At 40.9% G+C, this 22,546-nt stretch overlaps 2 protein-coding genes across 8 annotated transcripts; one reads left to right on the forward strand and one right to left on the reverse strand.

Annotated features, from left to right (window-relative positions):
• Nucleotides 1–332: 332 nt before the first annotated feature.
• Nucleotides 333–22,161, reverse strand: srpx (sushi-repeat containing protein X-linked). Of its 4 annotated transcripts, none has more exons than XM_078795346.1 (11): nucleotides 22,004–22,161; nucleotides 15,824–16,076; nucleotides 8,152–8,208; nucleotides 5,516–5,704; nucleotides 5,218–5,394; nucleotides 4,696–4,822; nucleotides 4,495–4,616; nucleotides 2,584–2,763; nucleotides 2,069–2,202; nucleotides 1,008–1,129; nucleotides 333–935 (listed from the first exon to the last, which is right to left on the reverse strand). In XM_078795346.1, the coding sequence occupies exons 2-11, from the start codon at nucleotides 15,888–15,890 to the stop codon at nucleotides 752–754; spliced, it is 1,359 nt and encodes a 452-aa protein (XP_078651472.1). In that variant the 5' UTR covers nucleotides 15,891–16,076; nucleotides 22,004–22,161; the 3' UTR covers nucleotides 333–751. The 4 variants fall into 4 exon arrangements, with proteins under 4 accessions (XP_078651472.1, XP_078651473.1, XP_057937489.2 ...); XM_078795347.1 differs by lacking the exons at nucleotides 15,824–16,076; nucleotides 22,004–22,161 and adding exons at nucleotides 7,556–7,649; nucleotides 13,390–13,477; XM_058081506.2 differs by lacking the exon at nucleotides 8,152–8,208.
• Nucleotides 19,328–22,514, forward strand: otc (ornithine transcarbamylase). Of its 4 annotated transcripts, none has more exons than XM_078795348.1 (10): nucleotides 19,328–19,759; nucleotides 19,939–20,077; nucleotides 20,165–20,246; nucleotides 20,488–20,575; nucleotides 21,055–21,208; nucleotides 21,282–21,404; nucleotides 21,655–21,708; nucleotides 21,772–21,909; nucleotides 22,040–22,177; nucleotides 22,305–22,514. In XM_078795348.1, the coding sequence occupies exons 1-10, from the start codon at nucleotides 19,689–19,691 to the stop codon at nucleotides 22,362–22,364; spliced, it is 1,047 nt and encodes a 348-aa protein (XP_078651474.1). In that variant the 5' UTR covers nucleotides 19,328–19,688; the 3' UTR covers nucleotides 22,365–22,514. The 4 variants fall into 4 exon arrangements, with proteins under 4 accessions (XP_078651474.1, XP_078651475.1, XP_057937495.2 ...); XM_058081512.2 differs by having other exon boundaries at nucleotides 19,332–19,759; nucleotides 21,772–21,921; XM_058081515.2 differs by having other exon boundaries at nucleotides 19,332–19,759; nucleotides 19,958–20,077; nucleotides 21,772–21,921.
• The last annotated feature ends 32 nt before the right edge of the window (nucleotides 22,515–22,546 follow it).

The raw sequence follows: 22,546 nt of genomic DNA on the forward strand, positions 1-22,546 counted from the left end.
GGAGTTGTCTGTTTTTGAAGGATGTACCGAAAACAATAACCAAAGATCATCTGTAAGACAGGAGCACCCTGCTGTTTTTAAAGACCGCCTGAAAAAACAATACTCAAAGATCATCTATAAGACAGGACTCCAAAAACCACCAGTCGTAGTTCTTCTATATAACAGGAACACTTGGCTTTTTTTAAAGATGTTTTTTTTTTTATGTGAAAAACTAAAAAAAGGAACAGTGCTATTTGTAAGCACCAACTGCAAAAAATAGTCAAAGATCATCTCTGTGACAGGACCACTGTTTTTTTGTACTGCCAACAAAAAAGATGACTGTAAAACACGAGCCAAATATCTTTTATTAGCATTGTCCAGTTAAAAAAGGCCACAGTTTGACCCTGGAACAGACAATGTCTGTGTCCATGATTTCATATGGTGACGGGTGTTGCACAAACACATGGTATAGTCCAAAGAGTGTGAGAATACATTATTATTATTATTATTATAGTTCAAGTGGGACATAGAAATAGTATAGCAGATCTTTCCACTCCAAAAAGTAGCAATACCTTTTTGAGAAACAATCGTTATAAAAGTAAAATAAAAACCAGGTAGACAAGACACAGGAATCAATATGATTGTTGTGGCACGTGGCTTGATACGTCTCCCTTTCACACACACACACACACATACACACACCTTGTGGACTGTATGACTTCCTGCACGAGTGCGTGCTACGAGTCCAGGGGCCGAGTCCACGGGGGCCCCATTATGATTGACAGCTCTGTCCGGCCGCCTGCTGCAATACCATGTCGTCCTTGCGCAGGGGGAAAGTGTCGATGGTGGTGAACAGCTCAGCCGCCGTGATGGGGAACGGATAGCGCTGCTTGTCCGTGCCCTGCTTGTCCACCAAAAGCATCTGGAAGGACCTTTGAGGAATTTGGAGCAGTAACCTAGGCAACGCACGAGACGGTGACTACCAAATAAACACACGTGTGTGTGTGTGTGTGTGTGTGTGCGCGTACCTGAGCTGCAAGGACAGCACCGGGGGAAGAAGCCTGTGTCGAATGCGGCCAATCTGGGCCGGGTAAGTCCCGACCAGCTCGATGACAGTCACGTGACGCAGGTCCAGTCCGCACTGGGCGTGCTGTTGCCACCAGAGACATGTGACTTTAACAGCTTGTGTTTACACTAGTAGATATGATCAAATGTGAAAGCCAGGCCCGGGGGGAGGGGTACACAGTGGGTGCCAAGCGCCAAGCCCTCCCTTGTGGCCTAGACGGGAAGGACAGGAGAAAACCCCCTGTGGTTTGTTGCCATACAGGTTCCAATGCCCTATGAACCGAGCAGCAGAGGAAGAAAGTCTGGTGGTTAGGCCCTTACCTGTGGGCCAGGTTAGGGCGGGGGAGCCCGGAAGACCGATCCATACTGTCCATCCCCCATGAATCCCTCACCCACTGGAAAAACACAAGAATTCCACGGTGCTCCATCATACAGGAGCCAGGGTGAGGGCACCCGGTCGGGTCCTCACCTGTGAGGCCTCAGCCTAAAGACCCACACCCACGGACTCACCATCCCGTGAGGAAAAGGTTCCCGGTGCAACATGGGCACACCGGTGCTTGGGTTTTTCTTCCAGGACTTCTCAGGTGGAGGGAGCTCATTCATGGGGCCTGATTGGGGCTCAGCACATCGGTGATTATGCACCATGGACCCACAGTGGGAAAAGTAAGGGTTCTATGTGCCCCCCCCCCCCCTCACGCTCAAGCCAGGCGAGGGTCAGGGCCCCTTGATAGCACCACATCAACTTGGGGGAAAACATTATGGTTCCTTTGTCTCCAGGGCCCTTGCCTTTGGGGCCCCAGGGGACCATCATGCTGGACCCAAGTGCTGATTCCCATTGTGATGCCATCCATGACTTAGCAGCTTGTGACAGGGCGGACTCTGAGAATAGCCAAATTTGATGATGTGTCGGTGTCTCACATGTTCATCACTTTGACATCTCCTCCCTGCAGCCGCCCCCACGCTTCCCGCCCCCTCATACAACATTAAAGAGAGGAAATAGGCTGCAATTTCCTCCAGGCCTCACCTGTAGATTAGTCATCTGGAAGCGGTAATTATGATTGGCAGCCGTCGGGGCAGAGATAATGAGCAGTCGTCGCTTCTCGTAGAACTGGTCCAGCAGGGCGGCTGCCGTGCGCACCCCCACGTTAATGTTCATGGCTGCGATGAGGACAATGAAGCATGACTGAAGGAGGCAATGCGACCGTAGCCGCTTCAGATAAATAAGCAGCATGAATAATAGAGGAGTAATACTTCATACATTACTGCCTGCTTACTTATTCTGTGCATGGTCAAGAAGTCACAACATTTTGGGCTGGATTCCACATCAAATAAACTCTCAGTGTTCCTTTAGTCAGGGGAATGTAATATCACATCATAATATATGTAATATCACAGAACTGACTAAAAACACGGTAACCAAACTCCACTATAAATACAGTATATATGTATATATATTTATGTAGTGTGTATGTACATATGAACAAAGAGTAGCTTGGGGGCCATTTGAAGGAGCATTTTAGTAGCAAAAGTCATACACACGTGCACAAGTCGTGTCACTTCCGGACCAGGTGAGTCCGTACTGGCACACCCGGGAGGCGCTACCCTGAAGATCAGCGCCGCCCGCGCAGGTGAAGTCGCAAGTAGCGCCGTAGTTGTCTCCGTCGTTGTCACACTTCATGTAGCCGTTGTCCGGAGGGGACAATGGACTGCAGCGGCGCACTAGAGAAGAAGGCATTGCATGTGGAGTCACAAGACGAAGCCTGCTTCCCATCCAATACACATGATCTTGGGGTGTGTTTCTCAAAATTATGCTATGTTTTTGGGGGGGAAATTTACGATTTTTTAACGTCATTGTCATACAAAATTTCTTGTACATTTACAAATGTATTCTCATAAATTAACTTCAAACCTATTATTTACACCGTTATTCTCCTAAATGTAAGACTTTATTATTGTAATGTTACAAGTTTTTTCTCGTAAATTTACAAATTGTTTGGAAATCCACAACTTTATTTCCGTAAATTTACTCAGAGAGCTATATTTTACGACTTTATTCTCATAAATGTAAGACTTTATTATTGTAATGTTACAAGTTTTTACTCGTAAATTGACTACTTTATTCTCATACCATTACACTTTTTTTTCCTCGGAAATGTGAAACAACTTATTTTTGTAATATTACAATGTTGTTCTCGTAATGTTACTTACACCTATGATTTACAACTTTGCTTTCGTAAATGTATGACTTTATTATTAAACTTTATTTTTGTAATATTACAACGTTGTTCACTGAGGTTACTTAACACCTATGATTTACAACTTTACTATGTATGACTTTATTCTCGTAATATTACAAGTTTTTACTTGCTAATTTATGACTTTGTTCTCGTACCATAACAAGTTTTTTCTTGTGAATTAGCAACTTTGTTTTCGTAAATTCATCCCAAAACCAAGAATTTACAACTTTATTCGCATAAATATATGGCTTTGTTCTCGTAATGTTATGATTTGATTTGTTTCTTGTAAATTTCTTGAATTCTTGTAATATTACACATTTTTTTATCCTAAATGTACGACTTTATTCTTGTAAATTTGCAACTTGACTGTCAGAAAATCAAAACTTTATTTTCTGTAAATTTACTCAAAGATCTATAATTTACAACTTTATTCTCATAAATGTATGACTCTATTGTAGTAATATTATGTTTTTTTAACAACTTTATTCTTGTAAATTTACTTAACATCTACAGTTTACAACTGTATTCTCGTAAACTTACAATTTATTCTGATAACATTGAGCATTTTCTCGTAAATATATGGTTTTACTCTTGTAAATCTATTCTCAAAATCGTTGTAAGCACGACGACTGTGTTTTGATTTTGTAATCCAAACACAAATAAGTATTTGAAATAGTTTTTTAAGACAAAAAAGGAATAAATCGAACAGCAACAATATCATTCATTCATTCATTTTCTACCGCTTTTCCTCACGAGGGTGCTGGAGCCTATCCCAGCTGTCTTCGGGCGAGAGGCGGGGTACACCCTGGACTGGTCGCCAGCCAATCACAGGGCACATATAGACAAACAACCATTCACACTCACATTCATACCTATGGATAATTTGGAGTGGCCAATTAACCTAGCATGTTTTTGGAATGTGGGAGGAAACCGGAGTACCCGGAGAAAACCCACGCATGCACGGGGAGAACATGCAAACTGCAGACATGCAGACCTGTGAGGTCTGCGAGCTAACCACTAGACCGCCGTGCCGCCCCGCAACAATATCATGTGTTGTTCTAATCAAGAACATTTACATATCAAGAACACGACATACAGCAATTCATTTCCGCTAAGTAGAATTCCTCATTTATAAATCCAATATGTTTGTAGTTTTTGGTACTATTAGAGCTTGTCATACTTTGGTCTGCACACGTGTGCATTTTAAACCCACCCCTCACTCTGACACTGAAGCGGCAAGACCCTTTGTTCCCCGCACGGTCCAACACAGAGTAGGACATCTTGTGGAGGCCCTCGGGGAAGTCCGACTTGGGGGGTTTCCCTTTCAGGACCACGCTGCAAAAGGACATGCTTTACGATTTCATCTGTCTTTGTGTGAATGCACCGTGGAATACCAAACGGGACCCCGGCATACTCTGTCAGGACGCCATCGGCCGTGTCCACGCCCTCTGGGGTGTCCCACCTCACCCTGGCCGTGAGTTTGCCTGGTTCGGCCCACCTGTCTTTCACGTGAGGACACTTGATTGTTGGAGGATCCATGTCTGGAGGGGATGGAAAAAACAAACGTGTTCCAAACAGCCAAACTACTGTAAGACAAAAACTGTAGTTTTTTTCTAAATACATATAAACACATATACATGATGGATAAAAGGTATACATGTTCCCAAAATAGCCTGCAAGTGAAATCTGTGTAGTAATCAATCTTATTTGTTTGTAATTATTAAATATGTTTACAGAAGACCTATTATGCTCATTTCAACCCTTTGTATTGAGTTGGGGACTCCTATAGAGCAGCGACACACAATAACCCACACAGACACAAAATAGATTTTTTTTCACAAAACAACATTTGAAAGTGCAGGCAGAGATAGTTGCCGAGGTTGCCTACAGCCACGGTAGCCCAAGGCTTCAAAACAAGGACAACGATCCAGCGTACCGACACAGGTGGGAACGGCGGTGCTCCAAGCCTTGTTGTGTTGGCAGGTGGCCGTCTTGGAGCCCTTCAAGGTGAATCCGGGCAAGCAGAAGAACTCACAGCGAGAGTTGTAGTAGGAGCCGTCTGAACACTTGTAGCCGCCGTTAGCGGGCATGCTCATTTTGGGACAGCGGATCTCTGCCGGAGAAAGAAGTACTTCCAAGGATGTTCGGAATATAATATAATACGGTATGCACCCGGCGAGTGTATCCCAGATGTATTCCAGAAGTGGTGGCTACGGAGTACAGAGTACACTCACCTCGACATGCGTAGTTGGAGGACCAGTGTTTGCTTGCCATGCACACCACCTCCGTGCTCGGCGTCTCATATCCTTGCTTGCAGCGGATTTTACAGCGCGTTCCCATGACGTTCTTGGAGTGTTCTCCTCTGGGGGTGCGGCAGGTCACGTCGCCATGTTTCACCTTTATTGGCGCGCACCATGCTGTCCCTGAAAAGTGCAAAGAGGGTCGTCTTTACAATGGATGCTATGTCTTTGTTGGGGGGGGGCAGCATGAAGTGGTGGACTTCTTATTGGGTATGACTGCTAAGAGTATAACAGTGCCCAACCACATCCAGCAGAGGGTGCTGTTTACATTTACAGTGGATGCGCCTGAGCTTGGACAATTCCACATGAGGTTGCACAATTTGGAAGTAAAAATAAAGAAAATACATATAAAAATAGTCATAATAATACATTAAAATAGCAATAATGAGTATTGTAATAAGTAATGTAAAAAAATCAAGTGAAACCTCCAAAGTACACTGTAAACCCAAATGTTCAAAGTACTTAAATAAATGAAATTATGCATACTCATTGTTCTTTAAAAAGTTCTAATAACTTAATTATGTCAAGTTCATTTAACATGTTGTTTCATTTTGAGTACTTTTAACTAATATGTTTTGATTAAATTGAACTATGGTAATATTAAGTAAGATTAACTTAAAAACATAGTTTACATACAATTTAAGACACTGTAAATCCGAATGCTCAAAATAATTAATTGGTATAAGTATAGTTAACTTAAAATTTTCTTAAGTTCTACTTATAAATGTTGATTGCCAGTTGCATTATCTGTCTTTTCAGTTTATTTAACTTGTAATTTTTGATCAATATGAACTTTTTGCAGATTTGTGTAACCTACTTAAAAGAATTAGTAACTTGTAAAATAAAGTATCTATTAAACATGAATAAATCAAACCAAGAAAAAATTAAGAATAAATCCACTGCTTCAGATAGATTTGTACTATGTAGGTTACACATGCACACCTTCTTCTTATGTAAAGAGTTGAAATGACAACGAAAATTAAAGAATGGAGAATGCACGGCAGAGAGAATGTGAAAAAGAAAGTGATTTCTCTCTTCACCCCAAAATTAAAAAAGTATATCTAATATCAACTCCAAATATTAAAGCTCTGATATACTCAAATGTTTGAGTTTACAAACTAAAAAAAATGTGGCAACTGATTGCCTCACTTTTTTTGAGTTCTGCTAACTTATTGGGTTTACAGTGTAAGATTTTAGTATGTAAGTGTTTTCTGGAAAAATAACATGAAATTCCAGAAACCAGCACAACGTGAGCATACACAATAGTGAGCATCAAATGGTTTACTATTTTGCTCTGAATTCCAAAAGTGGTGGCCGGAGTAGAAGGACGTATGAATAAGACTCCACCATATCGCTTTTTATCACAGTTACGGTGGACCACTTCCGCCGTTTTTAACATCTTTCAGTGCTTCCTTTTACACTTGGATAACAATAATGGGTATAATAATCATAATTATAATTATTATTATATAATATATATAATAATTATTATTAGTATTATATATATATATATATTATTATTATTATAATATATATTATATAATAATTTTTATTATTATTACGATTCAGGATTGAAATGAAAGCAGTGGGATAAAGGAAGCCCAAACTTTTAATCTGTGGTGTACACACAAGACAGAATTAATTGTCATACTTTTCATAACTGCATCCAAGACTGGCATGATGACCAGAGAGCTACATTCCAATCATAAACTGTATAAGGTTCCTAAAATATTGTGACAGGTCAATAACACTCAATGGGTTATTACATAGGCCTATAAAAAATTAATTGTCCAAAAAATACTTTTCAATAAAAATAATAAAAATAATTTTGTAAAAATGAATCATATTTTTTATGACCTCTCATTGCCCACCAGCAGTACCACCACGGCCAACACGTTGGGAATCACTGATGTACAGTATTTTATGTATTTAATTTGGACTTCTTTCCTCGGGCGCACTGAAACACATACTCACACTAGTTCTGTCAGCAACAACAGCGGGCGACAACACTTGGGATGGCTGTGTCTTCCAGCACAAGACGTGTGCTCCAGTCCTCAGGTAAAAAATGCTGACGGCAAACCACAGCATTTTGTTGAGTCTTTAAAGCGAAATTGAGAGCTAGGTATGACGCTGAGACTAGCAATTAGACCAGAGCAGCATTAAAGACGCAAGTCTGCTAACTATCCTACGAGATCAACAACAACAAAAAAAGGCTGCAGGAGCTTGTCTCAGGCTCATCCAAAGGATTGGATTGCACCGATTGCTTTTGATTCTTTTTTATTTAAGTAGCACCAGTTACCATGTCAACCATCGCCTAGCCTAGCTTGAAAGCTGAACGTTAACCCACAAATCCCCCTCTGAGACTCTCTGCCTCCCAATTTGGACACAGAGCTACAATGCCATTTGCCAAGTTTAAAGGGGCCCACATGTTTCTAGTGGGAATCCAAATCTGCACTTTATTTCCTGTTGGCTCAAACCCAGAGGACAGGACTCAGCTCGGCTAATTTCCACTCTGAATTGACAAAAAAGGAGCATTAATGAGAACAGGTGTTGCATCACAAGGGTATCACCTTTAAATGCATGAGAAAACCAGTCCTCATCATCTCCGTAGGCGGACTGTCCTGACCCTGGGGATGGAAGCAAAGGATGAAGCAAAAGCATCTAATAAGCCAGAAGAAGAAGACAAGCATCCAATGTTAGACAATCTTTGAAATGCACTCTCCTGGGATGACATTTTTAAAAATTGCTTTTACATCTGAGACTCGCAAGTGAGAGAGCGAGCATGTTTGGGTTGAAGTCATGCAGAAGGAGTGAACTTCAAATGATCCATTTTTCCAGCAAGGCATCCCATGTTTGTTCTCTCACAGACGTCATGTTGTGAAAAATGTGTACAAATTCTTGGAAATACTTTCCTCCTCCCTCCTTTTTCGGGAGCCTTACACTGAAAGCTGCGCCTCATTACAGAGGCAAGAAAATGACATTTTAACAGCTTGAAAAATTTCTCTGTAGTATTTTTCACAAACGTCGACACTTTTGTTATTGGAAGGAAAAAAAAAACAATCCGTCTAAAATGTCATTTTAATAGCTGGAGTTAGCAGCTTTAAAACGCTCTCTCTGACACAACAAAGAATAATTAATCTGCTGTGCCTCATTATGGGAACAGAAAAGCTTTCCATTTTGCATATCTGGAAATATGGAAATATAATAACTGTCTATATAAGGTCCCACAGTTGACTGTGCATGTCAGAGCACAAACACCAAGCATGAAGTCAAAAGAACTGTCTGTAGACCTGCGAGACAGGATTGTCTTGAGGCACAAATCTGGGGAAGGATACAGAAAAAATTCTGCTGCTTTGAAGGTCCCAATGAGCACAGTGGCCTCCATTATTCGTGAATGGAAGACGTTTGGAACCACCAGGACTCTTCCTAGAGCTGGCCGGCCTTCTAAACTGAGCGATCGGGGAAGAAGGGCCTTAGGTGACCAAGGCCCCGATGGTCACTCTGTCAGAGCTCCAGCGTTCCTCTGTGGAGAGAGGAGAGCCTTCCAGAAGGACAACCATCTCTGCAGCAATCCACCAATCAGGCCTGTATGGTAGAGTGGCCAGACGAAAGCCACTCCTTAGTAAAAGGAACATGGCAGCCCGTCTGGAATTTGCCAAAAAGCACCTGAATGACTCTCAGACCATGAGAAACAAAATTCTCTGGTCTGATGAGACTAAGATTGAACTCTTTGGTGTGAATGCCAGGCGCCATGTTTGGAGGAAACCAGGCACTGCTCATCACCAGGCCAATACCATCCCTACAATGAAGCATGGTGGTGGCAGCATCATGCTGTGGGGATGTTTTTCAGCAGCAGGAACTGGCAGACTAGTCAGGATAGAAGGAAAAATGAATGCAGCAATATATAGAGATATCCTGGATGAAAACCTGCTCCAGAGCGCTCTTGACCTCAGTAGACTGGTCATGTACCTTGACCATATAGACAGTAGACATTAGCACACAGTCAAGATCTCAAAAGATTGGCTTCAGAACCACTCCGTGAATGTCCTGGAGTGGCCCAGCCAGAGTCCAGACTTGAATCTGCTCGAACATCTCTGGAGAGATCTGAAAATGGCTGTGCACAGACGTCTCCCATCCAACCTGATGGAGCTTGAGACTTATTGCAAAGAAGAATGGGCAAAACTGCCTAAAGATAGGTGTGCTAAACTTGTGGGATCATATTCAAAAAGACTTGAGGCTGTAATTGCTGCCAAAGGTGGATCAACAAAGTATTAAGCAAAGGCTGTGAATACTTATGTAAATGTGATTTTTTTGTTTTCTATTATTTTAGTTTTAATAAAGTTTTAATAAATTTAATAAGTTAGTTTTAATAAATTCAAAACATGCCAAAAAAACCTTTTTTCACATTGTCATAATGGAGTATTTTGTGTAGAATTTTGAGGTAAGAGATTAATTTAATACAGTTTGGAATGAGGCTGTAACATGACAAAATGTAGAAAAAGTGAAGCGCTGTGAATACTTTCCGGATGCACTGTATATTCACTTTCCATGAAAACAATCATATCGACAGAGACCGGATTTGACGCGGAAGTCTCGTGTTTCAAGATGGCGCTGGCCAGGCACAAGCTAGTTATGGCAGCTCTGTGTTTCCTGTGGCATCTTAGTGTTTAATAGTGCTTTATTTATTACTTTCTTATGATTTTTGGTACCATACCGACCCCTTAAGCAAGTGTGCGGTGATGGATGTTCATCTTGTTACGTTTGAAGCTCCATTTGTTTACACTCGGGAGAAGCTGTTAGCCTTGAGCACCCCCATCAACCATGATTACCATCTGGAAGCGCTAACGATGCTAACCCGGCTCATTTTAGCTGATATTTTTTGATAAGATTGCTTACATTTTAATAAAACCTTGCACGCACATTTGGCTTTGACTTTTGAGAAACATTGGATATATATCATATATAGATATTGACCCTAAATATGTCGGGATAGGAGTTTTGGTCCATCCGCAATCACGGATCATTTAACCCCCCAACCGCTACACATTATTATGTTAAATACTCTTGAGAAATGAGTTTATTGCTTTATTGATATGGTGTACTCATGTTATTATGTCAAATGTTATTATTAGATTAAAAAATGGCCAAAATAATGTTTATCTGCAATATTTTGCAGGACAGTTATCGTCCTGCAAAAGTCGTTATCGCGACAGGCCTGATTGTGGGAGCCAAAATGTATCAATTTTGCATATTTGCTGTTGCTTACACAAACTGCTGCTCTATTTTTTTGTTGGAACAGAAAATCAATCCATTTTGCATCAATGAAGTCTCCTATTTGCAACTAGAAAATTTGCAGGAGCTTTAAAAATGCATTTTTCTCTGAATTATTTAGAAAAAAAGGATACATTTTTGCACTGCTGGAGGGAGCCACATCTAAAAAGAATGTAAGGCTGGATTTACACTGCATGTTTCAGTGTTCGATTCCAATTCACTGTCAACATGTGATTCTGTGCTTTGTTTTCTCTTCATGCTATCAGGATTGGGCATTGCGGCATAAATCCAGCCTACAGTGTGTGCAGCCTTGCAGGACAGTGAATAAAATGAGCAGAGAGCCGGTGTACAGCAAGTCAATCAAATAAGGCCGTGCTTAAACTCCCTTACCTCAGCACGTTAGGGTGTTGAATGTGTGCTCTGTTTACTAATCACACAGAGGAGGTGTGTTCTGTGCTCCACCTCTCAGCTTCATACATCAGTCTTGCCGCACATTTTCTCAATGTGGCTTTTCTCCACCCCCCCCTCCCCTCGACACCTCCCTAACCGTGCTGGGATGGCACACACACAAACCCACGACCCACTGAGGTTTTCTCTTGACGGCGATGACACATCATCACTCACTGAGGAGCTGCTGCGTGCCGCCGACTGACCGGCGAAGACGAAAACTTGACTGTGTGCTTCATGAAGGGAGAGAATATACTGAAAAGTAATTAGAGGAAATGAGACACCAAAGTGTTCTCTACTTATCCGTACAAATCATGCCTCCTTGCAGCCATTTTGGCCTAATAGCCTACAATCTCAATGCGCTTCTTACCATTATTAGAGCCTTCGAGACATGAACTAACACCCCTATAGTCACCTTTACACTTGTATTACCCAATATAGTAGACATAATAACATTAAATAAGACACAAATAAGCGCTTGTGTGTGTCCCTAAGTGCTAGAACGGCAGAGTGGAAGTGATGTGGGGATTTGAGAGTTGAGCTTTAGCTTGGCATGGGTTACAGCCACAATAGCAGAATGTGCGCTTTTTATATGGGATTATTATGCATGTTGTGAGAGCACTTAGTTAAAGCCTGTTGTTCTGGACATAGTCCGGTGCTTGTGTGTCTCATGGAACATTACAGTAACATGACTATGGTAATTGTTTAATTTCATTAGAACATGCATCAGATTACAATTGAGTGCATCCCATAATCAGTTCCCAGTTCCACATGTCCAAAAGGAGTAGGAAGAAGCAAAGCTTATTCAATCCTACCCCTCCATCTGGTACTTTTACAACCAGTAACTGTTACATGTGTTCACTTCCTGCTTTCCTAATATCATTTAAGTATGTATTTTAAATTTTGTATTTATTTATTTTTTTTTTTTTGTCACTTACTTAAGTACGAGGTGATATGACCATACAGTGACATAATGGGTACCATAATAACCGGCAATATAGTGATATATATAGCACATCATGGCTGGTTCAAGACTCTTCATCCTTTTATTTAGCCAACATCAACTGCTTGTATTGTTTCTTGAATTGGCTCATCGTTGTGCATTGTTTGATTTCCTTACTCAATCCATTCCACATACTGAAATGTTATAGCTATCATATCATATTCTGAACACCTTATATTAGCATTTTAGATCATTCAGCCATGCTTGCAAAAGATACATCAAAAAATAATACATCAAATCTGCTTAAATATGGGGCTGCACGCGATCGAGTGGTTAGTGTGCAGACCTCACAGCTAGGAGACTTGAGTTTAATCTCACCCTTGGCCATCTCTTTGTGGAGTTTGCATGTTCTCCCCATGCATGCGTGGCTTTTCTCCGGGTACTCCGGACTCCAGTTTCCTCCATTCCAAAAACATGCTCGGTTAATTGGCCACTCCAAATTGTCCATAGGTATGAATGTGGGTGGGAATGGTTGTTCGTCTATATGTGCCCTGTGATTGGCTGGCCACCAGTCCAGGGTGTACCCCGCCTCTCGCCCAAAGACTGCTGCGATAGGCTCCAGCACCCCTGCTACTCTTGTGAGGATAAGAGGTAGAAAATGAATGAATGAATGCTTAAATATGCACATTTTTGAATAATAATCGTCCGTGTTCAACCAGAAAAGAGCACAATTTATTAATTTAATTTAGAACTCAGTGGCAGCTCAGGGCTTGGCATTAAGAGTTGAAGGAGTACCAGTACGTGCTCTCCTCTTTTATTTACAGTACTGTTATCTATTTTCATCATACAAAAGAAAACAGTTTGCATTTAATCAGACTCACAACAGCGTCAACCCGATTTATCTTCCCCGAAGTACTGGCGAGCACACGCCAAGTTAAACAACACAGTTTCACCACAGCCTGAACTCGTCACTCTGCTGACTTTTATTGTGCAAGAGAGAAGAAGTAGATACAAATAGTGAGAGTGCAGGAAGGCTCATAACAACAAAATATGATGAAATATTATTAATATACGTACCTCTGGAGTTGTGCTAAACTAAGTGCATTGTAACCTGCGGTGAAGCGTGACTGCTATTCTTGGCACTCACCCTTTGAATGGAAGCCAGCAGATAATGAAGCGCAGACGCTGGAAAAGCCAGCATTGATTGCGAGACTGTGGCTTTAGCAGCTCCAAAAAGCATCTTCGCTGTTGCAAGTTAATGACTCATGCTCTCGCGAGTGTTTCACGTCAAAATGTGACACATGTCGCAGCTAATGAGCATGTCACCCTGCCATTGCCATCCTTTTTTCTTTTTAACTTCTATGGAAGTGTTAAGATCAAAATAAAAAAAGAGTCAGTGGAGGAGGCATGAAAGCATCGTCTTTCCGCTAAACCTCTGGGAATGACAAAGGCCAATTTCCAATTAGCTTCCCTCTGTGGGCTTTTCGAAATGTTAACGTGCGATTATGGGCTGAGGCAGAAGAGATGGCATTTTCTTTATATTCTCATTTCATTATGAGAATTGCACCTTTACTCCGGTGCAATAATGGTGGTCTGCACAAGAACATTGCTCTTTTAGCATGAAATCACATATCATCAAGCATTACAAATAATTTAGACAAGATGCCCGGGGTGGGGGCGCAACAGCTCCATTAAGAACCACTGAGATCCTCATTTTCCTTAAAGGGGATCTATTATGTCTCTCAGGAGCACAGGCTGATGCTGAGTGAGAACACAAACTGCAGATCAATACGTGCTTTCATTCTCATAATATTATAACTTATAATAATACAAATAACTATTATTATTATAATAATATATATAATAATAATATTTGCAAAAATGAATCATATTTTTAATGACCTCTCATGGCCCACCTGCAGTGCCACCACGGCCCACACTTTGGGAATCACTGACTAAATACATTAATTTACTGTATTTGTGGCAGCCCTAACTACATTACAACCTATTAAGAACTCTGTATGTTTATATTTTACTCTGAAAGTGTCACTTCCGCTGCACCCGATAATGAGTTTTCTAAAGAGATCTATTTGACATGAATGGCTTCCCCCGAGTCTGTGTGATGTTTTATTCATGTTGTGACATCATAATAGTCAAATGAGAGCTCTGTTCTTTAGTAAATAACATCGGATTGCTCAATGAATTAGCGATTATGGCTAAACTGCACACGCTGATGACAGTTTAATTGAGACTTATTATGTGCAGAGATTTTTGCTGTCATTGTTGACATGATTTGAGATGATTAAACTCAAGTCATGTACCGTGTGTACGTCTTAAGTCTACCATTAAAGCTGATGAGTCCCTCAGATGCATCAGAAGGGGACAAACTGAAGTGGTAAACTCCTCCAGCCATAATCATTTCCCACCAAATTTTGCATTTTGGCCTTTTCTTATTGCAGCAGGCCAGAAAGTAAATAAATCCATGTCAGCCGTGTGGAAATGCTTCTGCATTGCAAATGAAAACAGTCCTACACGTAGTTGCAAAGACACTAGAAATAACAGAATGTGTCATCCGAGTCCGAAGCGTGTAGCAAGAGTTTCAGGTGTGGAATGGGCAGATTATGCATCTCCCAGCATGCTTTGTTGTAGTTACAATGAAGTTTCAGGGTATATACAATATTCTGTCCACTTTTAAAATTTAAATGCAAGAGAAGTAGTTTAAAGCAGAGGAAGGGCTTAATTCTGCAGATTGTTGTAAGGCGAGACAACTTTTTTCCAAAAAGCTCCCATGGCGAGATGAAATTGCAGCCCAGCCCTGATTTGGCCCCCATGCCTGAGTTTGACACATATGATCTACAAAAATATCGTCAAAGCATCAGACAGGATCTGATTCATACATTTAAAAAAACAATCAAATGAGACATCTCAGTTGGCGTTGTGGGGATGTCAGTGTGACTGAGAAAGCATTCTGGCAGTCAACAAGCACATACGGGACTAATAGTGATAAAAAGAAGCAGTGGGCCAACACAGCAAAGACATACAAACATACCCCTGTAAAATAAACCCATCATAAACACATGAGCGGTCTTGTGGGGAAAGAAGGCCTTTTCCTGTGTGGAGCTGGATAAATGTCCCTATAAAGGAAGATGCATGAGTACGAATGTGCAAATGTGTTCATGTTTCAGCATGTGTTATGACATACAGCTCACACACCTTTGAAGTCCAAGTTTGATGCCGCGCCGGAGGCTGCGGAGTCAGCCTATGACCTCATTAAAAAACATGCCTGCGTGCGCCTAAACGTGCATTAAGTGGCCATTAAGGCCGGATGGTAGACTTGCAAAGGAGGAAGACTGGGCCGCTGTGCTACTTTTTGTGCCCCCGCATGCACACTGCACTCCCCCCGCTCCATACCCCCTCCTCAAACACACACAAAAATTGACAAAAAAACATCGACACAATATCAGCACACAGTGCTACAAACACATGGACCATGTTTAAAATAATGCAAGCCAGCTGGGTGTCTTTGTCCAGCTAAAAAGGATTCATACATTTTTAGGAGGGATTGTAATCTATGTTCTTACCTTCATACACAGAGCAGATACAGATGTGGACGCCGCACAAGAGCAGCAGAGCAGACCACGTGTCCATGCCGTGAGAAACGGGACGGGACGGGGCAGGACAGGACAAGGACGGAAAAATACGCTCCTCAAAAGTGTGCAGGAAAACTTCCAGCGCATTCCTCCTTTTCCCCCCTTAAAGCAGGGCCCGCCTCTTTGCTCCACAAACAGGAGAACACACAGAGTGGCTCACCCACTGACAAGCACTCTTCATCACCTTGAAAGAGAGAAAACATTTGACACACTTCCTCTTCTCTTTCACTGACATTAGCTAACATTGTGCTAGATTATAACGCTTATTATTATAGTGCTTGTCATGCTGTGGAACTGCATTGCATCACACATTGAAGTGGGAACCAGATGGTGGTAACTTATGCCGGCTCACTTAGTGCAGCTAAGTGGGAACGCAAAGTATAACATACAGTAAATGGGATCCATGTTTCCTACAGTAACTTAAGTGGCAACCACAGTTGCTATATGAAATGGGCACCATTCTTGGTAACTTAAGGAGGGGTTGGTATCGTTTACATGGTTTCCGATTGTGCCAGATCCATACTTAAAAAACGGAAAATACAAGCACAAGGTAACCCTACTTGGTCACTGAATTGGGATCCATACTTGGTAAACCCCATGGTAATCATATTTAGTAATTGAAGAGGGATCAATATTTAGTAAACCGCATGGTAACAATATTTGCTAAATGAAGTCCATACTTGGTAAACCGCATAATAATGTTAACCAACGCATGGTAACCAACGCATGGTAACTGAAGTAGGATCTATATTTAGTAAACCACATATTTGGTAACTGAAGTGGGATCCATACTTGATAAACCACATGGTAACCATATTTAGTAACAGAAGTGGGATCTATACTTCTTAAACCACATGGCAACTATATTTAGTAACTGAAGTGGGATCCATACTTGATAAACCACATGGTAACCATAATTAGTCATGGAAGTGGGATCAAAACTTGGTAAACCACAAGGCAATCATATTTGGTAACTGAAGTGTGATCCACACTTGGTAAACTGCATGGTAATCAAGGCATGGTAACTGAAGTTAGGATCCATATTTAGTAAACCCAATGGCAACCATATTTGGTACCTGAAGTGGGATCCATACTTGCTAAACCGCATGCTAACCAAGGCATGGTAACTGAAGTGGGATCCATACTTGATAAACTGCATGGTAACCAGGACACGGTAACTGAAGTTGGGATCCATATTTAGTAAACCCAAAGGCAACCATATTTGGTAACTGAAGTGGGATCCATACTTGGTAAACAGCATGGTAACTGAAGTGGGATCCATACTTGGTAAACGGCATGGTAACCAAGGCATGGTAACTGAAGTGAGATCCATACTTGGTAAACTACAAGGTAACCATATTTGGTCACTGATGTGGGATCCATACTTGGTAAACAACAAGGTAACCATATTTGGTCACTGATGTGGGATCCATAGTGGGTAAACTACAAGGTAACCATATTTGGTAACTGAAGTGGGATCCATACTTGGTAAACAGCGTGGCAACCATATTTGGTTACCATAGTGGGATCATTATAGTCATTTTAATGGAAACCATGAGTCTGTCAGGTGTCTTCAAAGAGTGAGTAGCTTTACTAGTTGTATTATACAGTGATTAACTAGTTGTACACTTATGTATATGATAGTTGAAATGTAACTCAAAACGCCGTCTATCGAGCTAATAATATCATATAATGAATTTGTTACCAATACAGGGGGCCGTTTGAGCCTGTAACAAATGAAATCACTTTACAATTATTTCTATGAGAGTGATTTAAAATGAGAGAATACCAAAATATGAAAAAAAAATCAAATAAAAAAATCCCAAGCAAAGCCACTTAATTCGAGGCAGAGAGCGAGGCCGCTCTTAATAAAAGACTCAAACAAAGAGAGGTGACAGCCGGCCAGACGAGTGGAATCTATATAAATAACCTAACAATACAATAAAACCGCTGACTCACACAGTGCCGCAAATGATCTGCTCATGGTTGACCAGTTTGCGCAACGTAGCATTAGCTGTAAAAATGCCAGATCAGTGCAATGCAGAAAACAAAGGATGACAGCAACGTTACATTGCAATTGTACGTGTACAAAAAAAAGAGACAGTTTGAGCTACATCACTGCATATCATAGCAATCCCTGTGCAAATACAGCGGAATGTCTACGGTGGAACACTGCCTTAATAATAACGCTTCTGTCATTGACTTATATTGACATTTGTTTGATGATCGGAAACATTTAAGCGTGACGTGCAAACAATGACAAATCGGGAAGGGGGCAAACACTTTTTCACACCACTGAATATAATGTGTATTATTTATTGTCTGTAAATGTGATGTATATTTTCCTCCACTTCCTGCCTTGTTAAAGTTCTGTGATTAATAGTACTAATCTTCATAATATCTTGTATTTACAGACAAACAACACTAACACAAGATGGGGCTAGGATACGCTACAAAGTACTGTACACACACAACTGAAGACACTTTTCCCAGCCTGAGTCATCGTGGAGTGTGGAAAGTGACGGGATGTGGCGTGTGTGTATGTGTAAAGAGGATAAAGTTGCTTTGACATGCTCCTTATCTCTGAGTCTTCTAGGAGGAAAGAGCAAAGACTTAAGGCCCAAAAGAAGTGCTTATACTAGAAAATCTCCACACACACATATACACAGTAAGCATGTATGCTGAGGTATGCACATTTCATGGAAAAGTCAGGCTGTGCTCACTGTTGCAGCTTCCTGCCCTTAAGCTCACACGATTAGCTGTTAATGGACTATTATAATTCAGCACCATCTCACCTTATTTGGCAAAACTTGCGGGCGGTGACACACAATAATGATGATGAAAATGGTGATCAAGTGTTTTTTTAAAAACGAGCAAGGACGCGTAACATAAAAAAGTACTGTAATATTACACACTTAATGCTATCCCTGCAGATGTGCTAAATTTGGTGAAACACTGTTCCCTGCTGGATGTAATATACACTGCAGTCGACGGGGCACCACGTGGGGTAGAAGACGCTTGCTGCTTCGAACCAGGGGTGTCCAACTTTTTTCCACCGCAAAAAGGAAAAATCCATGGAACCTCGCAGGAGACATGGAGAAAAAATGATGGGTATAAAAAGGGACGGACTTCTGCTAGCGCTCACAAAACTGCGAGAGAACACAAAACTGTTTGCATTGCTTCGAACTCACGTCCATGTTCGGAGGAGATGTTTAACACTTCAAATTAAGAGCAAAATTCTTTCAGCACTCTTTGAGTATTCCTTGATTACCGGCACCCGAAAAGAAATACATTGACTAGCCATATATCGGAATCTGACAATTGTGTCCATTGCTTGTCCTATACATAAACAGTCATATCAGAAACTCACCGAAGGAGCTGCTTTTAATTTGAAGTTTCATGGCAAACATCCGCTCTGAACACGGAAGTGCAATGCCTTCTGGCAAACAGATTTGCGTTCTCTCGTGAAACAAAAAACAAAAACCCTACCTTAGGAAAAGAAGAACAATACTTGAGGTACAATTATTTTAAATTTTTGATACAAATATTCAAACACTATTTTAAAGAGGCAACTATTTTAAAATGAAAACAATTAAAATAAAGTCGATACTTTCAAACAGATTTAACATTATGATAAACGTGCGTCAAATGATTTTGATTTTAGTGGCCAACTCCACCCCCCAAAAAAAAATCAAGAAGCCACGCCCACTTTTGCAGCCAATGGGACCTGTTTTTTAAGTGAGTGAATAAAAGACAGAAGCCAGTCACCAAAGTATCATTATCTCTTTTTTTAACGATGTATTTTAAAATATTGAACACTGCAAGTTTCAAATTTGGATGTTGGAAGACTTATGCACGTGGACTCAGGTATGGACACTTTTTCCCCCTCTTTTTGCAAATTTTCAAGTTGAATTCAAATGAAATCAGATGATCTTCATTTAAATGACTGCTTTGTTTTGCATGTTCAGCACATAAATGGGAACGTCATTACTATTCTTCATTCGTATTATTTAGAATGAACGGTGACTAGTTCCTGCCTTATACAGGAGTGGGTCTGCTTTGCAGCGCTGTGAGAATTTAAAGGGTCGGAGCTGTTTGACACTGGCAGACTTCACTTCAGAGGAAATCAAGAGGCTGTTGTGGGTTTCTGCCGACTTAAAACATCGCATCAAGCATGAAAAACAGGTCAGAATTTTTCCGTTTTGCTGTGCAAATGCTGTGCATATGGTTCCGTCATGGACCGCTTTCTCTTTGTGTGGTGTGTGTTTGTAGTACCTCCCTCTTCTGCAAGGAAAGTCCATTGCAATGATATTTGAGAAGAGGAGCACCAGGACAAGAATGTCCACAGAAACAGGTGTCATGACATACAGTAGTTACTCAAGCATTTAAACGATCTAGTCAGCATTGTTGCACACAAAAATGCAGTGCTGAGCATGCAACAATCATGCACCTCCCGAACAAAGGGTTTTTTTAGGCTGTACACCATCCCGCTGAGCTTAGTTAGCTGCACAAGAGGGCCAACACATTACAAACTCTCAGTGTGTTACCACAGAAAAGTACAAAATTGAATGACATCATTGTTCTTATACCTGTAGGATTCGCATTGCTGGGTGGACACCCTTGTTTCCTCACCACCCAGGACATCCATCTGGGAGTCAATGAAAACTGTACAGACACTGCAAGGTTCATCATCAGTTACACATTTTTAAAAAATACATTTTTATACATTTTGAACAAACTTTTTTTAAAAAATGCTCATGCTTTTTTTAGATAATTTCCAACACATTTTTCAATAATTTATTCATAAATCCTTGGTTCATTTCGCACACATTTTCAGTTAATTCACATATTTTTGGTTAATTTTGAACATACTTTTCAATAAAATATTTATCTATATTGGTTGATTTCTGACATATTTAAAAAAAAATTTTTACTTTTATTGTGAATTTTGGACACATTTTACAGTAAATTATTCATATATTTTTATGGGCCGCATGTTGTACACACAGTCAGGAGACCTGTGTTCGATTCTCCACTTGGGCATCTTCTGTGTGTAGTTTGCATGTTCATGTTGGGTTCATGTTCCTCCCACATTCCAAAAACATGCTAGGTTAATCGGCGACTCCAAATTGTCTATTGTAGCTCGATGTCTTGTGCTACAGGATTCTCTCAGGACTGTGTGATGTAATCTTGGCTCGAGTGTACAACCACGCCACGCTGGAGGAGCTGGATAAGGACTCCTCCATCCCTATCATCAACGGCCTGTCTCACCTCTATCATCCAATCCAGATTTTGGCCGACTTCCTGACTTTACAGGTGCCACCACTAATAAAAGCAGCTTTTAAAAGCAATGTTTGATTGTGATCCATACACCAGCATCCTCTTCCAGGAGCATTATGGATCCCTTACTGGGCTAACAGTCAGCTGGATCGGGGATGGGAACAACGTCCTCCACTCCTTTATGACGACCGCACCCAAACTGGGAGTACACCTGAAGGTTGCTACCCCGAAGGTAGACTTTTCATAATGTGTTTTGGTTTATAAAGTGGAACTTGTGTGGAAACAGGTGGCGTATAAGTTGAGATGCTTTTAACATTTTGATCTGCCAGACAAGTGTATATAAAAAAAGCTAACCACTGGATGATGAAAATACAATGAAGTCAAGGGCGGCAGGTGACAGGAAGTTGTACTGTACTAAGTTCTACTGTAGTCTGCAAGGAGCCAAGAATGCAATGCTAATTCTGTCATTGTAAACTTCTCAGGGCTATGAGCCAGAAAGAGGTATAATAGAAGCGGCTGAGAGGCTCTCTAAAAAGGTAAATATTTTTACAATTAACCATTTTAAAAAGATACGTTTCAAAGAATACTTTTGATTTTAGCATGCAACCCAGTTTGTGCTGACCTCTGACCCTATGGAGGCTGTCTGCGGCAGCAATGTGTTGGTAACGGACACCTGGGTCAGCATGGGGCAGGAGGAAGAGAAGAAGAAGAGACTTGTGGACTTTGGAGGGTATCAGGTAACCAAGGAGGTGCGTGATGATGGGTTGTGTTATGACAAGAACGTGTTTCTCACTTGTTTTTGTTTTAGAATCTTTAATACGGGGCACTCACCATGAGGTCTCAGCAGTAGGTATGTGTTATCTGCAGACAGCGAGTGTGGCTCAGCCAGACTGGACCTTCCTGCACTGTCTGCCTCGTAAAAAGGAGGAAGTGGATGATGACGTTTTCTACTCCTCACGCTCCCTCGTCTTCCCTGAGGCAGAGAATAGGAAGTGGACCATCATGGTGAGGAATTAAAAGGACTAAAAGCATTTCAGCAAGCATATTCATCAAAGTATATCTTCTCAATGGACAATACTATGTGTGCTCCATTTTTGTGTAATACAGTATATTAATCTCTATCTTTTTTTAGGGTCTGCTGGTGTCTCTCTTGACAGACTACTCCCCACATATACCAAGGATCAAGTTTTAACATCAAGTTTAGGTGGAATAAAGACATATCAGTATATGCAGTCTATGAAGTGTAAAGATACTACTTCCTTAATCAAAACATATTTCATTTCCAGCTTTTCCAACTTATTTAAGGAGATATTTTAAGCAAAACTGAAATAAATACATTTGCACAAACGCCCTTTCATTGCTCAGCAGTAAAAA

This window comes from Doryrhamphus excisus, linkage group LG12 (genome assembly GCF_037039965.1).
Source record: "Doryrhamphus excisus strain RoL-2023G ecotype Guam linkage group LG12, RoL_Dexc_Guam_v1.1, whole genome shotgun sequence".
Lineage (NCBI taxonomy): Eukaryota > Metazoa > Chordata > Actinopteri > Syngnathiformes > Syngnathidae > Doryrhamphus > Doryrhamphus excisus.